This window comes from Silurus meridionalis, chromosome 6 (assembly GCF_014805685.1).
Source record: "Silurus meridionalis isolate SWU-2019-XX chromosome 6, ASM1480568v1, whole genome shotgun sequence".
NCBI classification, from domain to species: Eukaryota; Metazoa; Chordata; class Actinopteri; order Siluriformes; family Siluridae; genus Silurus; species Silurus meridionalis.
In genome coordinates this window covers 3,236,887-3,260,652 of record NC_060889.1, presented here as the reverse complement: position 1 = coordinate 3,260,652, position 23,766 = coordinate 3,236,887, and the positions used below count along the sequence as shown (strand labels likewise).

At 40.7% G+C, this 23,766-nt stretch overlaps 3 protein-coding genes across 4 annotated transcripts; 2 read left to right on the top strand and 1 right to left on the bottom strand.

Annotated features, from left to right (window-relative positions):
• The first annotated feature begins 52 nt into the window (after positions 1-52).
• On the top strand, positions 53-4,094 carry d2hgdh (D-2-hydroxyglutarate dehydrogenase). 2 transcript variants are annotated; one of them, XM_046851245.1, is made up of 11 exons: positions 53-456; positions 1,362-1,468; positions 1,644-1,808; positions 1,954-2,011; positions 2,131-2,270; positions 2,347-2,540; positions 2,628-2,796; positions 3,023-3,166; positions 3,336-3,478; positions 3,553-3,718; positions 3,796-4,094. In XM_046851245.1, the coding sequence occupies exons 2-11, from the start codon at positions 1,366-1,368 to the stop codon at positions 4,056-4,058; spliced, it is 1,545 nt and encodes a 514-aa protein (XP_046707201.1). In that variant the 5' UTR covers positions 53-456; positions 1,362-1,365; the 3' UTR covers positions 4,059-4,094. The 2 variants fall into 2 exon arrangements, with proteins under 2 accessions (XP_046707201.1, XP_046707202.1); XM_046851246.1 differs by lacking the exons at positions 53-456; positions 1,362-1,468; positions 1,644-1,808 and having other exon boundaries at positions 1,966-2,011; positions 2,117-2,270.
• Positions 4,095-4,489: 395 nt separating this feature from the next.
• Positions 4,490-10,703, bottom strand: acvr1l (activin A receptor, type 1 like). The gene is made up of 11 exons (XM_046851247.1): positions 10,625-10,703; positions 9,956-10,035; positions 8,665-8,744; positions 8,322-8,573; positions 8,031-8,242; positions 7,764-7,863; positions 7,239-7,385; positions 6,881-7,156; positions 6,597-6,794; positions 5,913-6,043; positions 4,490-5,602 (listed from the first exon to the last, which is right to left on the bottom strand). Exons 3-11 carry the CDS (start codon positions 8,729-8,731, stop codon positions 5,468-5,470), a joined length of 1,518 nt encoding a protein of 505 aa, XP_046707203.1. The 5' UTR covers positions 8,732-8,744; positions 9,956-10,035; positions 10,625-10,703; the 3' UTR covers positions 4,490-5,467.
• LOC124387125 (otolith matrix protein) lies at positions 9,368-18,216 on the top strand. The gene is made up of 10 exons (XM_046851250.1): positions 9,368-9,399; positions 11,621-11,744; positions 13,176-13,312; positions 13,663-13,765; positions 14,117-14,302; positions 14,495-14,669; positions 14,768-14,835; positions 15,664-15,848; positions 16,441-16,612; positions 17,216-18,216. Exons 2-10 carry the CDS (start codon positions 11,669-11,671, stop codon positions 17,224-17,226), a joined length of 1,113 nt encoding a protein of 370 aa, XP_046707206.1. The 5' UTR covers positions 9,368-9,399; positions 11,621-11,668; the 3' UTR covers positions 17,227-18,216.
• Positions 18,217-23,766: the final 5,550 nt, after the last annotated feature.

Genomic DNA, 23,766 nt, shown 5'->3' with positions numbered 1-23,766 from the left:
GAAAAGGACAGCTTTTAAAAAGAAAAAATCCTGAATTTAATAATTTGTACTGAAAATGAAAACATTTTAAGGATTAAATGACATTTTTGTTTAAAAAAATCTATAGTATTTATAGGATAGAGAGTCTCGAAATATGATTCATGTTTATAGTGTGATGCGTGAAATAAAGGTCGGTAAACGAACTGATTATTTTGGAGGTAATAAGAATGATTTGGTTTAATCCTTTAATCGACGTTTAATTTGTAATGTTCGTGTTTTATTTGTGATCATGGAAAGTCCTATTATTTAGAAGCGGCACGTTTACTCCAACCAACAAGGCGGCGCTGCTGCTCATGTGACAACCAAACTTCAGGCCCAGAAGAAGAAGAAACACTGTTCGTGTTGCTGTTGTTTATCAGGCGTTTTTATGGTTTCACTTTTAATAAATTTAATGGATAATTACAGCTAAATATCACAGTAAGTGACATTTTAATTCTCCTTCTGTTACATTCTTCGTAACTGCTTTATGATGTCTGCGGTAACAGTTAACTGCTTTTAACAACTGATATCGTATTAAACCAGAAGATATATTTGTGTTATTTATACGTTTCGTATAAATGCACGAAATAAACGAGTGCTTTATAGATGCAAAAGAGGAAAATGCGCTTATTAACCTCGGATTTAATAAGTCCGCCATCTTGGAAAGGGCAAAATTGTCCCGTAGGCATGAAATGCGGCTTAATGTCCGCCATATTGGAAAGGGCCTAGAGTAACGCATGCCTGCAGCGAGTTTTTCTTTTGTTCGTTTTGTTCTACTTTGCCAGACTGTCCTATATTTACAGCACAGTCCCTCAAAATATATGTTTTGTGTCAAAACGGGTGAACTTTAAGCTACTGCACGACGTCGCAGAGGCACCTCTGTGGCCGCCCTATTAGAAAGGGCGGAAGTCGCTTCCAAACCCTTTTAAGTGATGTGAAGCGGGTTTATATCCGCCATCTTGGAAAGGAACATTTCAAGGGCCCCCCTGTGTTGGAAAGGCGCTTCAAATACATTTATGGCATTTTGGAAGATGCCCTGATCACGATTTATTTCATTCATACAACCGAGCTGCGTAAAGTTTAAGGCTTTTGGTCAGGGGCCAAGTATTAAACTTACTGGCAATGGATTTGAACTCGACCTTTGGATCCAAAATTCAATGCCTTTGGACCTAATGCCTAACACCTCCTCCACACATTTATATAGTTTATTACACAGTTACTGGATGTAGGAGAGGAGCGTGGTTCTATGTCTGCATTATTTAAAGGGCTAATGTTGAATTCTGGTTTTGCTTTAAGCTTTAAATAAGTGATTAGCTTGTGTATTTCTTCTCCTTTACCCAAAGAGTTATGGCGGTGTTTCAGAGATTCCAGCGACTCCAGACGGTGCAGTTGGCTGCCAGGTGGCTGAAACCGCAAACTTGCAACAAGGCTGTTCACAAAACCGTCACTGGTAAGTCATCAATGTTGACACAAACACCACAATTCTGGACTGAACACTACAACTGAGTGATTGAACAAAATTAAACTCTTAAAGGTAGGTTTGTATTACTAGGAATCAGTTGAGCCTCATAAGCACTTGTAGGAAAAATCTCTCAAATGATAAATATGAATGTGGACTCAATTAGAAACGGCAGATCGACGTGGGCACGATGCCGCCCCGACTCGCCGACCTTTCTCTCGAGTCACAACCGAAGACATCGGCTTCTTCAGCGAACTTCTCCCGGGAAGGACCGTCACAGACCCGGATGTGTTGGAGGCCTGCAACGTCGACTGGCTCAAGTCAGTCAAAGGTGAATAACGAGCTCTTCAATTGGGTCAAAGTCATTCAGAACTACTAAGAAACTCCCAGGGATCCGGTCCACACTGTGTCTTTACTGACTACTCAATGCTTTCCTGCAACTAGAAGTGAAGAAATGGTCACTTTTTTCCGTGCAGGTAGTAGTGAGGTTCTGTTACGGCCCCAGACGACAGAAGAGGTCTCTCGGATCCTCAGGTAATTACATGCTCCTTGTATCAACATTTTTATTAAGCCTGCCTATTCAGTAGAATAGAAATAGTTTGATGACTACAGAGTGCATTGTAAATTCAAGGTATAAAGGGTGTGACCCACAGGTACTGCAACGAGAGGAACCTGGCTATAAGTCCTCAGGGTGGGAACACGGGGCTGGTGGGAGGCAGTGTTCCCGTGTTTGACGAGATCATCCTGTCTACTGCGCTTATGAACAAAATCCTCGCCTTTGACGGCCTCTCGGGTACTTTGTTTTTCAGCGCTAAAACAGAAATTGCAAAATGCAGTCAATTATCATGACTGACGTACAAAATTTCCAGGGATTTTGACGTGTCAGGCGGGTTGCGTGTTGGAGAACCTGTCTCAGTACGTGGAAGAGCGTGACTTCGTTATGCCTCTGGATTTGGGGGCAAAGGGCAGCTGCCACATCGGGGGCAATGTGTCTACCAATGCGGGTGGCCTTCGCCTGCTGCGTTACGGCTCCCTCCGAGGGACAGTCCTGGGCCTAAAAGTGGTGTGTGACAGGAACTAAAAACACGAGTTTGCTCAAAGAGTCTCGTTCCTTCTTACAACACTTTTTTTCGTGGCATTGTGTCCCTAGGTGCTGGCTGACGGCAGGATTTTGGACTGTCTGGCGAAATTGCGCAAGGACAATACGGGGTACGACATGAAGCAGCTGTTTATCGGGTCTGAGGGAACGCTTGGGGTGATCACCGCAGTGTCCATCCTCTGTCCTCGCAAACCCAAGTCTGTAAACGTGGCCTTATTAGGTACTTTGTTTAAAAAGGTGGTCATGCCAGACACAGTTGAATTAAAAGTTGAAAGGGTTGCCCCCGGCGTCAAGAAAATGAATACCTTTGGTGTATTTATCCTAGCTGAAATAAACTGACTCCCCTTGATGACCCCCCCCAAACCTACCAGACATAATTTTCCACATATTGTTTGGTGACTTGAATAGCGTCCTGGTATGTGTTCAGCATAGTGTGTATTCTGCAGGCTGCTCAAGTTTCCAGAACCTTCTGGAGACATTTCAGATCTGCCGTGGAATGCTGGGAGAAATTCTTTCGGCTTTCGAGTTCCTAGACGCCTCGTGCATGAGCCTCGTGGAGAAACATCTCAAGCTCATCAACCCCATCACTGGTAACATCAACATGCTTGCTTCACATAACCCTATCCAAAATAGCTGCCTAATGATACAAATACTACTACAGTTTATCATCAGCCAGCTGATGTTCCTGAACAGATGACTAGCATTTCTGAGGGTAGCTGAGGACATCTAAAACAGATTAACTTTTTCTCCCTCCACCAGAGAGCCCTTTTTACATCGTCATCGAGACGGCTGGATCCAACTCTGCCCATGACGAGGAGAAACTGCACAGCTTCCTAGAAAAGGTCATGGCGTCTTCGCTGGTTGCAGACGGTACCGTGGCAACCGACGACGCTAAAATAAAGGTAGCCGACCCCCTTCTGACCAATCATATTAGCGATTTTCGAAGGTGGCGTGGTATTAAACAGCGTCTCCGCAGGCTCTTTGGTCTATTCGAGAGAGGATCACCGAGGCGCTACGGCACGACGGATACACGTACAAATACGACATCTCTCTTCCCCTGGAGAAAATCTACGATCTGGTCACCGACATGAGAGCGCACCTGGGAAACCGGGCGAGGAACATAGTGGGCTACGGCCATGTTGGTACGATCGCGCGTCTCCATTTTTACTTAAACTTTGTATGTCCTCGTGGACAAACTCTTTATCGTTACGTCTTTCAGGTGACGGCAACCTTCATTTGAACGTCACGTCTCCCGCCAAAGACGCAGCACTTCTGGCAGCCATCGAGCCCTACGTGTACGAGTGGACGCAGAAGTGGCGGGGAAGCGTCAGCGCCGAACACGGCCTCGGGCTCAAGAAGAGGAACTACATCTACTACAGTAAATCCCCCGAAGCTGTACGCCTCATGAAGGACTTTAAGACCATGCTGGACCCTAAAGGCATTCTCAACCCGTATAAAACACTTCCTGATGATGGCTGCTAAATCGGTGTCAAGTAAATACAAGTTTCAAGCATTTTACCCCAGGGTCCAATTTTGCTTACGTAAATGACCATCATACACGTTGTTATTAGAGCTTGTTAGAAAGAAACACGATCAGCGAATACGCTCACGGCTCTAATAGATCATCATGAGCCATGCTGGGGAGGATTCTCACAACGCTCTTAATTAATGCCAACCCTAGCTAAACGGCTGATGGGCGGAGAGAATCGAATCCCTAGATATGCGCTTGCAAAGAGCTTTGACGATTCCAGTCACGTTTTTTTTTCTCCGTTGTGCAGGTGATCTAGCACTACTACAGTAGATCTACACTTCCGTCGTAACCCTGGTGCAAAATACAATAAGCGGACTTATTTTTTTTATTATAGATTTTTCATGGTTGTGGACAAAATACAAGATTAAGTCCCTACAAAGCATTTACGCACCTTTAAACCCAGCATGAGATTTTTATTGTGACTTATGTAAATACATCGGGATTGTGTTCGACGATGAGCCCGAATCTGTTTAATTATCAATGAGAATTATTTTGTGCATAACATCCTTTTATAAAATAAATAAATAAACATTGCATTGTTTTCAGGGAAGGGGTTACTTCCATTTAAAAAAATAAATAAATTAAAAATGCTGAAATGAAATCTTGTGGAAAGCAGACGACTTCCTCTAGTGCAGGAGTGCGTGTTTGTGCCGTGTGACGTCTGAGGATTGATTTCATTTGATGTGCGCTTGCTGTGTGAGTCACTTCGGACACAACCAAGGTTGATTTCCCTCACGTCCTTGTCTTAGTGTTCCTATAATTAAATACGTTATATTATATTCGGTTAAAGTCACAGTTTATACGAAGTGTAGTGGTAGTCCTACGTCTTTGCCCCGATCTAAATACGTCTCTTATAACTCTATAAACTCGAGAGCTTTATGGGGCATTGACGATTATGCAGCACTGTACAAATCGCAAGCGCGGTGTTAAGTATGAATACGCGAGTGCGTGTTTAGGGGAATAAATTAAGCTGCCTGCCAGCGTTGAGCGATTGTCGGTTTGAAAGGGAGAAAAGAGGCTGCTGCAGCGTGCGCAAGCGTTCCGATAGCTTTTAACATGCAGGCACGGGGACGAGAGGGCGTGTGAAGGAGCTCCTCAATGGTGTGGATGCCAAAGACCTGGTTCACTTCTCTCAAAAAAAAAAAAAAAAAAAAGTAGGTAGGTTTCACGCTCCTGGAAAAACGGATCTAGGATCATCTCCCTGAAACCCGTACACCTGACCGCGTTTCCTCTGGAATCTTCGACAGGGTCTAAAAATGGCTTGGGTTTTATTCCCGGGAGCGTGAAAACGCCCAGCTTTCCACAGAACGATCCGAGTTTTTGAGGGAGCTGATACCAAGTCGCGTTCCGAAATCTCGGCTCAGCAGTCCGGTTTTCCTTTCTCTAACAAACTGAGGATTTTATCCAGAGTCTTTTTAATGCGCAGCGCCGTCAGTCGGGCCGATGGGTTCTGGTACCAACACTCCTTCATCAGCTTCACCAGGGCCGAGAGCATCTGGTAGGGGTGGAAAAACGTGCATTATTTAGGAGGCACGATGCGAAAAATCCAAGGGGTGGAGTCGGACCTGACCTTGGATCAATATGTTCATGTTGTTTTAATGTTTTACAAGCAACAATTTAAAATGATCCAAGATCAGAATCCGACTCCTGGACCTTTGGTTTCATAGCAAAGACCATCATGCAAATTAGGTATGAGTAAATCCAAACGATTGGTTAGAATTTTTGTCCGCTCCTAAGCTATATGCGAGGTGAAGTATGTACCAAGAGAACAATTTGCGTGCATGATAGCGCAAGATAGTAAGTACCGGATCAGAGAACCAGCGATTGGGGATGAAGGGTCTTTGCTGCTCCACACACACCACTTTGCGCATGTCCTCGAAGCTGGGGTCATTCGGTACCAGGTCGTAGAACGGAGGCTTGTAGTCCTCAACGATTCCTGCAGCCAATCAGGGGGAGAGAAAATAAATAAATACGTTAGAACCCAGGGGTGGAATGGGATCGTGTCTGATCCTATAAGCCACACAATGTGGTACAACCCACAGGGTTCCTACACATTTTTAGAACCCTGACTCTTTTTTCAGACTTAAACACTCAGACTCATTTTAGAATTTTTAATTCAAACAAAAACATCTGCTTTTAATCTCTGATGTTTTCCTTGTGTTTAGTCGGTTTAGTAGGTAGGGGGCGCAAAAAAAATTTCTTCCAAAGTGGATAAATTTGAAAAGGAAAAAGGCTTTCGACAACATGTTTAGACGTTGCTGTGACGTTCCAAAGAGACAAAAAGTAAATAAACGGCGGGTGGAAATGACGCGGGTCATTTTTTGTATTATAAAATTATTATTTTTTGCTTATTATAACTATAACCCCAGATTTCAGGGTATTTCTGTATAAAAGTGTACTTTTTTTCGTTCAGCATTGACAAATTTCATTATCGATTTGATCTATTAGTTGTTGCAGCCCTTGTAATAAGTGTCGTTGATGGCGCTGACCGTTACTGTAGGTGCGTCTGGAGATCTCCCACAACACCAAGCCGAACGCCCAGATGTCCACCCTCTTATAGGCGTCGAAGCAGTCCATCTGAATCGTCTCATCCAGCACCTCGGGGGCCATGTAGCGCTTGGTGCCTACTTTGGGGTTGTTCCCTACATCGAGCTGATTGTCAGCTTGCGTGTGAGTGACGGCCAGACCTGAAATAAAAAAACAACAATAAATCAAACCTTTATGACGAACATACAACTAATAAGAAAAACTTATTCTTGCGTCTTGATGATACCGAGGTCAGCAATGCAGCAGTGCATGTCCTTCTTCACCAAAATGTTTTTGCTCTTGAGGTCTCGGTGGGCGATAGCCGGTTTGCCCTCTGTGCCCAGGATCTCGGCGTGCAGGTGCACCAGGCCACTGGCTACCGAGGCAGCCATGTTCAGGGCGTCGGGCGGTGACACGGCGGTACGCTGCAGGTAATCGTACAGAGAGCCGTGCTCGTGGTAGTGCGTGATCAACCACAGCTGCGTGCTCGAGTTGCGGGACGTCATGTCCGATGCCATGAACCCTGAGGAGACACGGCCTCAGATGTGAAAACTGCGTTCGAAATACGGCTATACTATACACGTGCCGAACGAGAGCGGGCTCACCTAATATGTTTTCGTGCCGCAACAAGACCGTGTTATAGATTTCCGTTTCCCGGAACCACGACTTCTCGTCCCGGGAGGAGAATATTTTCACGGCTACGTTCTCTCCCTGCCACTGTCCTCTCCACACCTCTCCGTATCGCCCTTTCCCTGGTGGAAGAGCGGATCTGGTCGTTCTTTTTTTCTAATATTTTGGAATTAGGCCCCATTTGGGTAATAAAGATGTGTATACACAAGTGTGTGTGTTGTACATTTTATATTAAATTTTCTAAACATATCTACTTAACTGTTCTTCCATCCATTATTCATTTACTCCCTCGAAATGTGGAATTATGAGGATTTTCTCCTTTTAAAAGAGAAATGGGACACTGCACTAACTCTATTCTCAGTTTTTTCTCCAAGTGTGAGGTGTGAGACTAAACAAACTTGTGGTCCCGTGAGGAAACTCGGATGTTAACTACGTTCCATTTGTAAAAAATCTGTATCTGTATATCCTGGACATCATTCATCATGATGTAAATGTCTTACCAACGCACTCGACCAGGCTGATCTGGCGCGCTACTGTCCTCTGCACCAGGAACGGCAGACCCGATCCACTGCCTGACGTGCAGGAATGATCCAGCAGGTCCTGTGCGAGGAAAAAAATGGGATACTAAGAATCTTACGAATCCACGTTTCATTCCGGAGCCTTCGAGCACGCCTGGGCAGAACCCCTCATGTGGATTTAATCCGGATGCCGAAACGTCTTTTAAATATGATTGCATAAATACAGCACAGTTAGAGTGTAATACATACCGCCAGGGTGCTGTCTCCTACGTTGGAGGCGATGAGGCCGTCGATGGCTCCCTGCTCCGTGTCAAACTCGTGCAGCCGCTCGAGTCGGCGCGGGTGCAGACGCCGGCACACGGGTACGGCCAGCATCGTGAGCAGCGCCAACACGGCAAAAGGAACCAGGACCAACAGTACCAGAGTCTCCACGCGGTATCGCATGGGTTCTCCCTCCGGATCTGCACCGGGAGCACAAAATAACCGCGATCCAATCATTTACAGAACAAAAAAAATAAAAAATCCCTTTTATACACTTACTTTTGAGCAGCAGCTGAATCAGCGCGTCCGCCGAGGTGTTGGCGTTGCACATGGGCTGAGCGCAGCATTCGATCACGTGACTGGTCGAAGGAGAAGACAAGCAGGTCAAGCTCCTGCTGTCGGGGCCGATCAGGCAGCCGCGGTGGAACGAGGGCGCGCCGTCCCTGACGGTCACGGAGGAATAGCACTGGTCGCCTTTACACTGCTGCGCCATGCAGTCCCTGCCCATGCATACACACTCCATGGAGCCATCTGGACACACACGTAGAGGAAACACGCCTGAATGTAATGGCTCACAAGACCTATGGGTGGTAGCCTCAGGAGGAAGTGGAAATCTCAGTACCTTCAGCTAGTGCCTGCAATGCCTGGAGCAGCACGAGGAAAAGGACCTGGGTGCAGCGATGACCCATTTGCTTCAGTGCACTAAAAAAAGACAGACGCACTTGAACAATTCCAAGTACCGTAATTTCCGGACTATTAAGCGCACCCAAATATAAGCCGCACCCACTGAATTTGACAAAGATTTTTATTTTGATCATAAATACGCCGTACCTGTCTATAAGCCGCAGGTGTCTACACTGAAACTAATGAACTTTACACAGGCTTTAACGTAAAAGTGTCTGTTACACGGTGTAACGGGTGAAATATGTTGTGGCTCCTTTAAGAGCAGAGCATTATTTTGGAAAAAGCCTGCCACCGTATTTTTCCGCTATTACTGCATGTGTGCAAGACCGAGGAATACGTCCTTATTATTTTCTGATGCTCATTTCTAAGTTTCTTTGACTGAACCGTAACGCTGTTGCCAAGAAAAATAAAAAAGCACGAGAAACCTGTCTGTGTTTATATGATTTCTGTTGTAACTGGAGTTAGTGAGCTCTCCCTTCACCCAGACTCAACGCGTTACAACGGCTTGTATCTAAACAGTAGCCGACCAAGAAAGTCATTGTTCACTGTCTTCCTCCTTCCTTTCACAACTATTTCTCTCAAAAGTTTATCTTTTGGCTTTGCCATGCGTTTAAAAATCACCACCGGTGGAAGTTTTTTCTCCCAAAGCCGTGCAGCTCAGAACACAGGTGAAGTGCGTTTTTTCGTTTCCGTTCGGAAATTTCATTGGTCAAATGTTACGTGGTTCAATTTTTTGGCTTGAAGTTTGTGAAACCGGGAAAAACCCAGGAATAATTCATAAATTAGCCATTTCGTTGTTTAAACCGCAGGGTTCAAAACGTGGGAAAAAAGTAGCGGCTTATAGTCCGAAAAATACGGTACTTGCTATCTATTATATAGGGCTTTCTTACAAGGCCCTTAATGGTTCATCTTGTCTTCTAAGATGCTACAATTCATCTTGATCTTTATCTTTTCTTCTTCCCAATACACAATCAGTCTTTTAACTCATTACTAAAATGAGGTTTCAGGAGTTTATATATATATATATATATATATATATATATATATATATATCAGTATATAAACTAATATCTTGAACACGCTAAAACGAATTTGTGTTTGAAGGATGAAAATAACCTCAGAAATGTTGGCTACTTAAATATGTTGTGAAAAAGAACAATTACTGTATAATAAAGATAATAATAATAATAATAATAATAATAATAATAATAATAATAATAAGTACTCACTTGCACAAATCCTGAGGTAATTTTTAACACTGTCTTCCAGCCTTCGCAAAGCCAGTCATCTTTCAAGAGCAGACATGTTCCTGAGAAAGAAAAAACAAGGATAAAATAAGAATAAAACATAATAATTAAATTTAAGCCATTATTTAGCCTGAGATGCTTGCTAGGCTAGGGCTAACTAGCTAGCTGCTAATCACTATTAGTCAAACGTTCAGCTAAGTTATGTTAAAGCAAACCGTGTGTATTGTAATAGTTTTATAGTTTATTAGATAAAATAATTACCAAACGCTTCATGTTGCGATATAAACCGTTATATCGGGGCATTTACAAGTAAATAAATAAATAAATAAATAAACTGCTAGCAAAGCAATATGAAGGCAACCAGCCTAAGGGTTTTATTTCAAATCACCGATTGAGCACTAGATAGTGCGCTTCACGCTGAAGTAAACGCCGTATTTCATCGCCTATCTAGTGTCACTCCTACACTAAGAAGGAGCCATTTGGGACCCAGCCAGTCGTTGCGCCCTAGCTAACTGAATGTTGGAGGGGTTTTAAAGGACGAACGGGGCGAGTTTCGCATCACCTCAGCAGCCAGAATAAATCTTTTAACAGTTCTAAAGTAAATCCTGTGCCCTCTGTTTGTTGTTAAAGTAAAAGGCTTTTAGATCTTACATGGCTGCCGGCAAAAACACAGCAGATGGAGCGCCACCCAGTGAAGCAGAGTGTGTGCGCCTCTGTTGGTCACTCGCAGAACTGCACCATCGCCACTACTACATTTCCTTCATCCTTTTCACCTGCTGGTTCTTCTTGTTTTTCATGTTCATCATAATAATCATCAACATCTTAATCATCTTCTTCCTTATCTCTGTCTTCCTGATTTTCTTCATCTTCTTCATCATCTTAATGTTCGCCTTCATCTTCTTCATGATTTCTTTCTATCTATTTACTACTTTGCTCTTTTTTCTTGCTCTCCTTTCTTCTTTTTATTGTTCTCTTTTCTTCAATTGGCAATCGGTGCATTAATGAATTACATTTCTTACTTTGCGCAAATACTGTATGACAATATGTATGTAAAATGTGTACAGTTTCCAGAGTTGACCTTATTTGATTAATTGGGAAATATGTAATGTGATGTTGAAAGTGTTATATTAAATTATATGATATTATAATCAGCTTTCAGAATCTTCTACGACTCGTGCCTCTTTTAATAAGCCATTGATTATAGGGTTGGCAACAAGGGAATTAGGAAGTAGATCTGGTATCAAGTGGCCTACATGCCTCTTCATGCAGCCTTGTTGCATTGACAAAAGAACCCGCTATGCTTCTCCTCTCTATCGCTAATCTCCATCAAACCTGGCTCGCTCCAGAGCCAGACTTTTTTAATCCCCAGAAGGCTTTAGTGACCATCCACAAAAAGCCATTGTGCTGAGCTTAATTATAACCCCTGTGATGACCTGACCAGGGGAGGTGAAGTGTGCAAAAATGCTGCATACCATCAGCTCTCTGAGGATCGAATAAGAAACACTAGACTACTAAGGAAAAATGACCACCCAATGCTAGCTAATGGAACAGCTCGCCTCTTGTCCAGATTTCTGGGTGCTGCGAGAACAGGGGCAACGTGAGCCTTCTGAGATCTTTCTCTCTCTCTTTCTCTCTCTCTCAAAAAAGCTCAATACTTCTGCAATCATTTGAGAGACCTTATTGCTCAAAGGCAAGATGGAGCAAACAGCAGGACGCTTGGTTTTGGCTTTTCTCCTGGTTGCCATGGTCAGTGGGGCAACCATCCAAAGCAGTGAGTATTCAACAAAACACCACAAATATGACTGAACTTTGCTTTCTCTGATTGTACAGCAGAGATATAGCACAGAAATAGCTACGTTTATCGTAAAATCCTTGGTAGTACAGCAGCATTAATACGGTATACTGTAAGAATTACTTCAACCTTAGTCGATATATAGGTTCATCCAAGGATTTTCTTACGTGAAAAAAATGGCAAGGTTTAAGGTACTAAGGGACGCTAGAGGAACGCATATAAGTGGTCTTTACATCCATTATGAGCAGAAAACCATCCACGGGCAGACAATACCTTGAACATACATTGTAGCCTCAGATTCCTCAGTTTTAATTTCATTCTTCATTTGATTTACACACTAACCTCATCAAGTTTTTAGGGATTCAAATTCAAATTAGGGATAATCCATTCTGAAAAATTTATGTGGTGTTTAAGTATTAAATTCATATTTAGACATGGTATTGTCTTTATTTTCTTTCAGAAATATTCATTTTTTATACATATTCAACTTGGAAGAAATGATTTACTATTTACTATTTAAGATCTGAGTATTTATTGCATGGCTCCAAAATTGTGGCAACAATTTACCAACAGATTACCAAGAATATATACAATGCTTGAACCAAATATAACAGAAATATATAATATTTTACAGTATAAACATCAAATATTTATACAATACTAATATTGCTTTACTAGTTATTCAAATGTATTCTTTGCTATCATATTTAACATACAAATGTGAAAAAAAACTATGTTCAACATAAAAATTACTTAATTTTTACCTATTAAAATTCAATAATTAGTGTATTGGGGTGCCTATTCCTATTGATCCAAATTTTAAAGTTTCTAGACAATCATTATTGAAAATAGAAGGCGCACTAGAAATTATTTATGCAGGAAGTTCTATAGTATTTATAATACTTTAGTATTGTAATCTAAGGAAACTGTAAAAAGAATGAAATTCTGAACACATTTGAAACTATTTTGTCATTTATATAACATATATTTACTCTCTAAGCATACTATACATATTTCAGAGCCAGATTAATGCTACTAATTACTATTAAAATCAAACTATACTTATAGTTTATTTTTCTTTTTTCTTTTTCATAGCTTGAAAAATATTCAGCTATTACCATTTTACTAGATTCCCGCTAACTTCTGCATTATGTCTGCGAGTACCATTATATGATTTCGCGTTAAAATCCGACATAAAAAAGTATTAAATTACGACTATATTTTACAATATGGTTAGTTAAAAGTGTTTTAATGTTGAATTGAATATAACAATGCTAATTTTTCCTGTTCAGTTTGGTAAATCGTACTGCTTTATTTGACTTTTTTTTGTAAAAATAAGGTTTTTTAATGAGACTTCACCTGACATTTTCATGTTACTTATTGCGTACTTATAATTTCACCTCGCCACAGTCACTTGGTGCGCAGTCTCCGAGATAGAGGAGCAGAAGTGCTTGGATTTGGCTGGGAACGTCACGCTGCGGAATGTCCGCGGAAAACTGCTGTGTGTGCGGGGACAGAGCGCGACAGACTGCATGCAAAGGATTAAGGTACTGTAAAAATGATGTACTGTAAAAGTATTCCTCATATATATATATATATATATATATATATATATATATATATATATATATATATATATATATATATTTTATTATATATTATATATTTGTTATATTAGTTCTTTTATAAGACAATTGTCATAATATTATATTATATATATATATATATATATATATATATATATATATATATATATATATATATATATATATATATATATATATATATATATAATATTATGACAATTTTCATATAAAAAAACAAATATAATAAATCGATCAGTTAAAATGTAAAATAAATCCATTTTCACCTAATAATAAGTTATTTCTTTAAACAGAACGGCACAGCCGATGCCGCCTCCATGTTCCCTGACGAGATCTACACTGCCGGCATTTGTTATGGGTTAGACGTCGCCGTAGGAGAATCGCACAACGGAATAGGTCCCAGACTATTACCACATCGACTGCTAAATTTTACACACCTCAGGACAAACTTAACCAAAAAAAGATTTGTGTTACATTTTGGAGATTATATTTAAGTAGAATATAATTTATCATTATTATTATTAGGATATGATTGATTTCATAATTTATTCGTTCAATCAAATATGTAGACATGTATATATTTAGTTATTTATTAATAAATTTTTACAAATGAGTTTGGTAAAAAAAAAAAAGAGGTGGGAAAAAAAGGGGGTTTCCAATCTTTTGCCCTTCAATTTTTTTTTTTTTTTTACTGAATTGCTATTTAAATACTACTGATGGCTGCTTGTTCCTCTTACTATCCTTCAGATGGTGTTAATTACTACGTGGTGGCATTGGCACGCAAGTCCTCGGGCGACCTGTCCCTGCTGGAGATGCATGAGCGCAGTTCGTGCCACCCGGGTATCCGCACCACTGTGGGTTGGACGGTTCCCATCGGCTTCTTGGTCAACACATCGCAGATCAGCGTGGACGAACAGTGCAACTTCCCTCATGGTGAGTAACAGTGTGAATATATATATATATAAATATAATAAATACATCAATAAATATAATATATAAATATGGATAGATATGATAGACACACTTTGGAGTACGCTTGTGGAGGGGGTGCAGTCAGTCACAACTGTTAGTTTGTGTGTATATATGAGAGAGAAAGTGGCAGCTATAACACACCTTCTCCCATAGCGGTGGGAGATTTCTTCGGCTACAGCTGTGTCCCAGGGGCTAAAGACCCAGAGCACGACCCCAAAGGGAACAATCCTAGAAACCTTTGCGAGGCCTGTATAGGTGACGAGAACGACCGGCATATCTGTGTCAACAACCCTCGGGAACGCCACTATGGTGAGGCAGGAGCACTCAGGTACAGTGTGTCTTTCTGTTTTACAAGTTACTAAACTAAATTACACAACAGCCTGAATGTATACACTTTTCTTTTGCGTATTGTCTGGTGACTTGCAGATGTGTGGCCGAGAACCTCGGGGACGTAGCCTTTGTGAAACACTCCACTGTCTTTGACAACCTGAATGGTATGCTAATCTGTTTAACCCTTCCTTTTTTTTTCCACCAAATGCAAAAAATTATGGTATTTCTGAGTCTGGAACATATCCCATGATCCTTAGAGTAACAGGTATTTTCTTTAGCATGTATTCAAACAGCATTTGAAACATGGGTTGGACTCCACCAGGCAGATCCGCAATATCACAGAAAGTTTGGAACCTACTTTTCTTCATCTGTGATCTTAAAAAAATTGTTACTATTACTGACTTTTGGAATATTTATATTTTAGAATGAGTAGAATATTGTTTTGCTTGGGATACGTTCTGAATCCAATCCAAAATCATGGATGTGAACCAGCAGGGGGCGGCGTTTCCTAACGTTGTAGCTCTTGGTTTTTGAGAAGTGAAAAACAAGTCAAGGTGTCATGCTAAACCATGCCTGCCTGTTTCAGGCATCCTCCATGCTGTAAATTTTGATGCGACTCATGCTTTAGAGCAGGAGCATGTTCTTCTTGGTAGAATAGCATTTTAGCATTCGCAAACAAGGTAGATTTCACAAGTGGGAGAAGCAAACGGTTCCGGTAATCTCAAGTAATAAATAAGTATTGTTTAATCCACGGCATTGTTGATGCCTTCAATCTGATTGGTCAGAAGGCGTTGCTGCTTATATATACTAACCCTTTTACACCGAACCAAGACTAAACCATTGAATTGGTAAGGAACATTGATGGAAGGAGTCTCCAGTGTCACCCAAGTTGCTACATAGGGTCAACATTTAAAAGAAATCACCAAAATGCAATGATACGTTTGATAAAACATCTTATCTCTTATGATCCGAGGCTTGTGTCTGTGTGCAAGGTAAAAACCAGGAATCGTGGGCCCTGGACATAGAGATGGAGGACCTGAAGCTACTGTGCCCAGACGGTGGTGAAGCACCTCCCTCGGAACACGCACGATGCCACCTGGCCGTGGTGCCCGCCAACGCTGTGGTGGTGCGCCTGGAGGATAAATGCCGCGTTTACAAGTTCCTGGACCGCGTTCAGGTCAGTTCTATGTGCCAGCTGGCAAACGCTTTCAGTCAGGGGGAGGAAAAGTACTGGGATTCTTTCATGGAAAAAATTTGGAATTAAATGATTGAGGTTACCTCTAATGCAAAAAAGAAAAAAGATACAAGACAATTCATCTCCTGTTAAAGGCTGATAATGGATGCATACAGGGTTGTAATTCCCATTCCGATACTTACAAGTAGTAGTTTTGCCAATGAGAAATATCAGTCAATCTTGTTTTTCTACTGAAGAAATATTAGGCAACATGGAATCCATGAACTAGAGACCTGCACGGGACGGATTTTTCAATCCCGCTTCCGCAAGGTTTTGTTATTTTCTCCCGCCCACAAAAAAAGTATAAGTAGTTTTATTTTCAATGCACTGACTGCTTCTTCCCGCTACTCTGCTTTTTAGTTTCACTCGCTTCCCTTTTAAATATGAATGAAAAATAAACGGAAAATTAACAAACACATTGCAATATGTTTAAAAATCCCCCTTTATATAATTAGTAAAGAATACATTTTTATTGGTTGGGTTGATTTGCTTATTTGTTTGTTCAACCCCTGATTTGTGTCTTTTTGTCCTTCAGAATACGTTCGCCAACGCCACACATGGTTTCTCGCTCTTTAGCTCGGTGGGGTACGGACAGCCTGATGTCATGTTCAGCGACTCAACTCTTAACCTGATGAGGGTGATGGGAACTTACCAGTCCTGGTTGGGACACAGTTACACCACCATGCTTCAGGCTTTTGAGTGTGAAGGTAAACTTTGTCTAATCCCAAAATAATTAAACTTGTGCATCGCTACTAGTAGTTTGTTGTCTCCTATTGGTGACATGTCTGTTGCCTTTGGACCACCTTTGGAACACCATTGGCAACTTGTAGATCACATGCTGGTATCTACTGATATCAGTAGGGACTTTTAGGATGCCTACAGATTCCAATAAACTTTATACAAAGTTTTTGTTTTTCACACAATAAAAACTAGTTATAAGTATTTGTAGATTTGTTTTTAATTTGTTTGTTTGTTAATAGTAAATGAATTTAAGTAATTAAACATAACTGTAAATGGACTAAAAAATACAAATTTATGTCCAATAATACCATAATAGTAACCAATGGCATAATGGAATAAGCCCCTTCTGGACTTCAGGTTTTTTTTGGAAAATAATTGAATTTGTGGTGGTAACAGAAACTCTGCTTTGGTTCAGGCTATTGTTGATTTTTTCTTTCCTGTATTTGTCAGCAACTTCCCACTTTTCCTATTACGGAAAAGTACGTACAAATACGAAAAAAAATTAATAACAAAATAATATATATATTTATATATTCTCACTGCATTGTCTCTCTCCTTTTTATCCACAGGCCTGTGCTGATTGGATTAAGACTCTCTCTTTCTGCTTCTCTCTCTTTCTTTTCCACCTTCTACCACTGCATACTTTTGCCAAGTTCTCATTCTCAGGCTTCATGCTTTCCTTCCTTCTCTTTCCTCTGTGCCCATCCCACTACATACGCCATTCGATCTGCGATCTCACCGAAGACGAAGGCCGATGAGGTTGCCTCATGCTGTGAAGGGATTCATTCTATTGAGCGTATGCTGTGTTCAAATCCATGCAATTTGATCCACATCCTTGGTTAATGGAGGGGGGTCTACTTAGTAGAGCTTAGTAGAGTTGTTACCCTTGGCCTCCACGGGTATATTGTAGACGCCTGATAAATTTACATTTTGGAGGACCAAATACACTGTTCTTGACTTCCACCATTAGCTCAGGTATTCTCTATACCTGCTGTATACCAACCTTCTAGAGGATCTTTGATTATAAAAGATCATCGCCAATTCTCAAACGTCACTCTGGAAAATGTTCTCCTGGTCAAGCATACTCATTGCATTTTTTCTTGGACGGATCTCAACACAGGTGCTCATCCAACGCTGTTTTTCAGGACTTGAACATAATTTCATGTAAATAGTCTTTTTGTTTCTTTTAATTTGTAGAACTGATTTCCATGAACAGCCTATTATCAATAAAAAAAAAAGGATTAAAAATTGTTTAATAGTCCTGTTTACTCTTCAGTGCATCGGTTTAAATGTTTTTAATTACCTTTTTTTTGTGCGAGTATTATGCAGCAGTGGGGAAAATGGCAAAACCGCATCTCTAGGGCAGACGAGTGTAGCTTATCCGTGAGAATGACAACACAAATGTATTATAAATGATAATGACGTCTGATATGGGGTCCTAATGGATCGGTTTCAGTGTGGAAACACAGCTAATGAACATTAGCGCTTTCGATTCGGGGTTAATTAAGCATTTGTTGGGCACACACAGCCTAATGAACTTGACGTCGACAGCGCACATATCTAATTATCATTCGACCGTGTGCTTTCTTGAGCGGCCTATTTTTCACAGTTTAGCATTCATTATGCGCCACTGTGCGACATATTGGGACGTCGTAATTAACCTTTATGCCCTCGGAGATGTCACGAGTCTATAGTTTTTTTTTAATAAAGCCCATGTTAAACACTACCGGATTTGGTTATCACTGAGCAAGATGAATCAGAGAAACTAGTTTTTAATAAAAAAATGGACAGTATTTTCTATACCTTCATGACAAGGCAAAGGACTAGAAACAGGTGCAAACATTAGGAAACAGACTGGTTGTAGAACAAAAACAATGAGTGAGCATAACTGCTAGAAGAACTCTGAACTTTGTGGACAACTTTAAATGTATTTAGAGATGGATAACAAGGCAGGATGCAATTTCATGAAAGGTAAATAAATTCTAGAAAAAAGGAGGATGTACAAACTTTTTCACCTCTTTCTTGAGGTGGCCGTGCGTTGTGTTTTTCTGCTTTGTAAGTCAAATGAGCTAAAATTAATTACAAGTTCAGACTTCCCACTTTATTGTAGGTGACCTTATTAGGGAACAGACCAATGAGCAATGAAAATCCAAAAACGTACCTCAGTTCTGGGAGCTTTTTGTTGTGTCTATTTATTGGTATCGATGGCAAAAGATGGTAAACCTTTAGCCTCGGGATAAAAGATATAATTCTAGGAAACCAACTCTCTAATTCTCACACATACCCATATACAGAAAGAGCTTGCTGTGCTACCTATAAGAGCTGTCACGGTTCACTGAGCCAACTGGCATCTGCACAAGTAAGGGGATTGAGGTCCTGGCAGAATCTGCTTTCCCTTGATGTAATCTTTCCTCGTCTGATCCTGCACAGCTTTTTTGGATGGCACAGACTTCCTGATTCAGGCCTCCTTTCAGTCCCTGCGATCACATTGCACTGACTTATCAGGATCATGGTAGGTCGAACAAGCACAATACTTGTATACAGAGACAGGCTGTATGCACTCAAGTATGTCACAAAGCACTCTGGGATTGAGCAGTCCCACTGGAGCCATCCAAAGCTCATATGATCTACCTCTGAGAGGCTTGTGCTTAGGTGGTTCTGGCTGTACGGTACAGTGCTGTGTTTCGTACACTGGAGAATCAGGAAAGTCACGATACCTTTAAGAACCTGGGTATGCTACATGTGTTCTGCACTTACTATGAGGGTACAGCTTCATTCTGTCAGGTAACACAAATGTTCGCCATCTTCTGTTTCCGTTTCCAGACCAGTAGAGGTAATAATCTCGGATATTTAACTTACCAATTATTTAGACTTATCATAAATGTGTCTTCTCCAATGAAAACTGGCGGCTGCAAGCTTAACACTTGCCCCTTGGGAGGATAAATTGGTGCATACAAGCATGGCCTCAAAGTGACTTTCAGGCTTCACTAGTGCATGCTAAATAGATTTGCTTTTAATACAACTGAACAAGCTGCAATTTTGACTATGTAACACAAATTAGGGAAGGTAGGGAATTTCTCTGCCTTAAGCAGTGACAGAAAGAAATAATAACAGATGAGAGGACAATAATGAAGATGTTGAAAAAAAATCGCATATGCCTCTAGCTTGCTAATGCATTCAAGTAAATTCTCTCATGTGATTCCCAGCACACTTTCAGGTTCGGCAGTAAGAGACATTGTAATGATAGTATCTTTGACAGCCGTGTGACTGGAGCTTTCTGCAGAGATTCTATTGGACAGTTAAAGCTAGCTCACACCAGAACTCATGTATCACTAATGCTCAGGTGACAGCTGACATCATAGTTCGTTATTACAGAACAGCATCTAATGTTTACAATTTCTAACAGTTCATCAAGTCCGTTCAATTTGATTAGTAGTAGCCTTTTTTGCCCTATAAGAGCTTTATAGAGAATCAATTCTAGATTTTCCTATAGCAGGTTCACACACAATCAATTCTAGATATCAATCCTAAATTAGCAAGCAAGCGTTGTTGGTATTGAGACAGAATTCCCTGACACAACATAAGGAAGATACCTGGAGAGGAACCAGACACAGAAAGGTACCAATCATCTCTAGGAGATTGCAAGATGATCCACAGATGTGAACCTGATACTACTTGAGCATAAACTGTCTTAAATTTTGAACTGCAACTTTTTAGGATTCTCTTAGATTAAGTGATTTGAGGGAACCTGGTTTTCTGTGCTAAAACATTTGCAGCATCATTAGGGAATGACTAAACTCCAAAAATAATCAATGCAGTAAATATATGACGTGCAAATGCTTTGCGGCCTGACAGAACGAATGCCGTTACCACATCAAGGCCGAACTGGAATTCCAGATAAAGACATATATAGCAATCTGTTGCACAGGAGTAGTAATACAGTGACAATGACAGAGAATGCAAGCATACCAGAGTGACAAGCTATCCGTCTAGACTCAGAGATCTCATTATTCTGTGTCTCTCTCCGATAGCACAGAAACCTAACTCTGAGCAAGAGGCTTAATTCTGATTCATGCTCATGTAACATAGCTGAAACCCCACAAAGACAAGAGAAAGCTCTATGTGGATGGGACTTGAATCCTAATTATTAGTGTTGCTATTATACTTGTCCTTTGAATGTAAGAGTCTGGTCTCTAGATGCTTTCTGTATCGATTTCTTTAGCGGTATTTCCACCTGAACCTGTCTTTGTCTTAGGCATTGCTCTTGGGCATTTTACCAAATATAGTAAGTCTTGACTGTTATAGGCCTAATGTTTGTTTACACAAGCACAAAGTTTGACATGAAACAATTCCGTTTCTTTTATTTGGACTTGAGCTTCATTTGGTCTCAAACCACTAAAGACTCAGTCTTGAATCAGTCTTTTCAAGTCCTGACCTTGGACTTCGTAATGCCAGCCTTAAACACAGTCCTATAGAGAGGACCATATCTTGCAAAGAGCGTTTTTTTGGCCCTAAATCCACTGCAGTTCCACTTCCCTAGAAATGCAATTAAGACAACCTGAGCTGGCAAATATTTACAGCAAGCAAGACATCATCAAACGTCCATCACACTGGCCTTGACATTGTGCCTTTAGACAGGGGGACACTTTAAAGAGGTCCATTAAAGAGGTCAAGAAAGGAAAAAGGGACGGAGGATTATACCAGGAGACAATAAAAACATCATTACGCACTGCCATTGGGTGGGAAATTAAACAAAATAACATTTGCAAGGAATTTTTTTTTGAGGAAAAGTGCTAAAGATATTCGACTTCTTATTGAAAAGTTGTGAGTTTAATTACCTGTACTGCATGGCCTCCTGAGCTTTTTATCCCCTTAATCCTCAATTGCTGAGATAAATGAGATAACTGTAATTCGCTCTGGATACCAGCAACTGAAAAAATCTCATAAAATGTAAGTGGAACTGTCACAGCAACGTTGAATACCTGGTGATACCATATGGATTTGTGAATGCGCCATCTATCATCCGATCATTTGTCAATTATATGCGCTCAGACAAGTTCAGCTAATAAGTAGCGTTTTACACAGATGACATTCTCAGGGTAAATAGGGTGCTGATAAGTGTGTATGACTTCATTATCTCTGTGTTAGGAAATCTATTACAGTATAATTAAACCGAAGCCTGAGTGCAACATCCCAAACCAAACATATTGGACACAAATAAATAAAGGGTACAATCTCAGTCTGATGATGTAGATTTGTTTTGACCAAAGTGACAAACCATGTCATGAATATTTATGTATCATGTAGGATACAAAACTTTTTTCAGACCAATTATCTACTCAGAGGGATGCTAATTGGTAGATGACAGCATCTTGCAGTCCAACCATCCATCAAGCTTTGTCTAAGCATACGATAACCTTTTTTAGGCATCCTTCTCAGACACACACACATGGACCCTCCTGCCAACAAGATGGACAATCGAAATTCCCAGGTTTTACCCTTTGCTTCATTGGATAATCTCAACTGGATACAGCTACTATGGCAGCTGCCTATTTCAGGGAAACTTCCAACCCTCCCTGAATATAAATAGTTCACTAGAGTGCTAATATGTGACATTGCTGAGCCCTGGCATTTTTACTTGAGCTCCTGCTGTCCAATGTGCTGTCCAGAGCTGGAAGTCCTCGAGCAAGCATCTGGCAATGCTCTTAATGAGAAAGGAGATACAGGGCTTTTTCTCATTATGAAGGGAACTTATGTTCTGTTTGGAGCATTTCAAGTCACAGTAACAAGCTTCACACTTATATATGTGCTGGGTTCATTATCACAGATTGCTGAGGTGGGTGTGGGTATGTGTGTATGTGATAAAACTGGGGACCGTTCCAAACGGCGTGACTGACATTTTTAAAGGCGGTATGTATAAATCAAGAAGACGCTATAGAAAGATTGCTGTTCTTGTGCAAATAGATGTTGATTACTACGGTAGTGGTTCAGCAACACAAATTATGACCAAAAAATGACCCACCTTTGATACATGTGGTGATGTATTCGGATTTTTATCAAGTTTATCAAGCAATGGTCCTTTCCCGGAAAAAACAATGAGATGTTTCTCTGAGGTGAGATGGTGACAGCACTTGAGTTAAACTACCTTATATTCTTATTCACAGCTAATAGACAAAAAGAGTGAGACTGTACCAGTCAGTAGTGGTGAAACAAGAGCTCAGTTTGATGATGACCCCTATCTACATTTATAGTCATAATCTTGGTGTAAGCTTGAAAAGTTATACGGAGCAAATAAAGGCTACAGGAAATGAAACTGCTTACAAGGGTTGCTAGGCTAATTGTTAGTTTTTAGCTATGGAGTTTATCAGTATAAGACAGGAACCAGGTGGTTTGGGTACTCTACATGGGATGCCCCTAGTTGGCTAGTCAGCTCCCAGTAGAATATCCTACAGGATGAAGACCCCCCTGTAGAATTCACCAAACCCATTAATACGATTCTATATTGCATTTGGCTTGAAAATATGTGGGGAGCAAAATGTCTGGGCAGATTTTCTGAACCTGTTGCCTGCTTGCTGCTAACTAGAGAACAAGATTCATGCCTGTATATTATAAAATGTAGCATGTCATCAAATTCAAGGTAATGAAAGCTTTCTCACTAGATGGCACTATCTAGCCATACTTCCTCTAGAACTCTTAAATGTCTGGCAGTCTTAAATCATTGGCTTCCAGCTTATCACACACACACACACACACACACTAAAGATTGTCAGTGGTGTTGCTCAGGGAGTCCTTAAAGCTCTTACATGTGACATGCATTTTTGCTGATGTTTCACCATTTCTAATTTCAAAACTTCGAGGTTACTGCACGTGTGTTTATTAGTCCCAAGAAAGAAAAAGGACACCAAAGACGCATACAGTGTACACATACAGTATATATTTATGTTTGATGTCGGAGAGACAAAGAAACATCTCTGGGATTGTACAAGGCATTTGGACAGGTGGATCCATCACTGATTTTCGGCTGTGGGTGGGGAAGTGTGTGTGTGTGTGTGTTAAGAGTGTTAGAATGCAAGCCAGGACATTAAGGCCCACATATGGTGCGTGTTTTAATCTGAAATAA

What these genes read in the sequence shown, in the direction of transcription:
- d2hgdh (XM_046851245.1), top strand. Translation starts at nt 1,366, where the DNA reads ATGGCGGTGTTTCAGAGATTCCAGCGACTCCAGACGGTGCAGTTGGCT. An exon ending in GAGGTCTCTCGGATCCTCAG is followed by an intron (nt 2,012 to 2,130) that starts GTAATTACATGC and finishes TGTGACCCACAG; the next exon opens with GTACTGCAACGAGAGGAACC. An exon ending in CAGTCCTGGGCCTAAAAGTG is followed by an intron (nt 2,541 to 2,627) that starts GTGTGTGACAGG and finishes TTGTGTCCCTAG; the next exon opens with GTGCTGGCTGACGGCAGGAT.
- LOC124387125 (XM_046851250.1), top strand. Translation starts at nt 11,669, where the DNA reads ATGGAGCAAACAGCAGGACGCTTGGTTTTGGCTTTTCTCCTGGTTGCC. An exon ending in AGAATCGCACAACGGAATAG is followed by an intron (nt 13,766 to 14,116) that starts GTCCCAGACTAT and finishes ACTATCCTTCAG; the next exon opens with ATGGTGTTAATTACTACGTG. An exon ending in ACAGTGCAACTTCCCTCATG is followed by an intron (nt 14,303 to 14,494) that starts GTGAGTAACAGT and finishes CTTCTCCCATAG; the next exon opens with CGGTGGGAGATTTCTTCGGC.
- acvr1l (XM_046851247.1), bottom strand. Translation starts at nt 8,731, where the DNA reads ATGGGTCATCGCTGCACCCAGGTCCTTTTCCTCGTGCTGCTCCAGGCA. An exon ending in TAGGAGACAGCACCCTGGCG is followed by an intron (nt 7,864 to 8,030) that starts GTATGTATTACA and finishes TTCCTCGCACAG; the next exon opens with GACCTGCTGGATCATTCCTG. An exon ending in GCGGCACGAAAACATATTAG is followed by an intron (nt 7,157 to 7,238) that starts GTGAGCCCGCTC and finishes GTGTCTCCTCAG; the next exon opens with GGTTCATGGCATCGGACATG.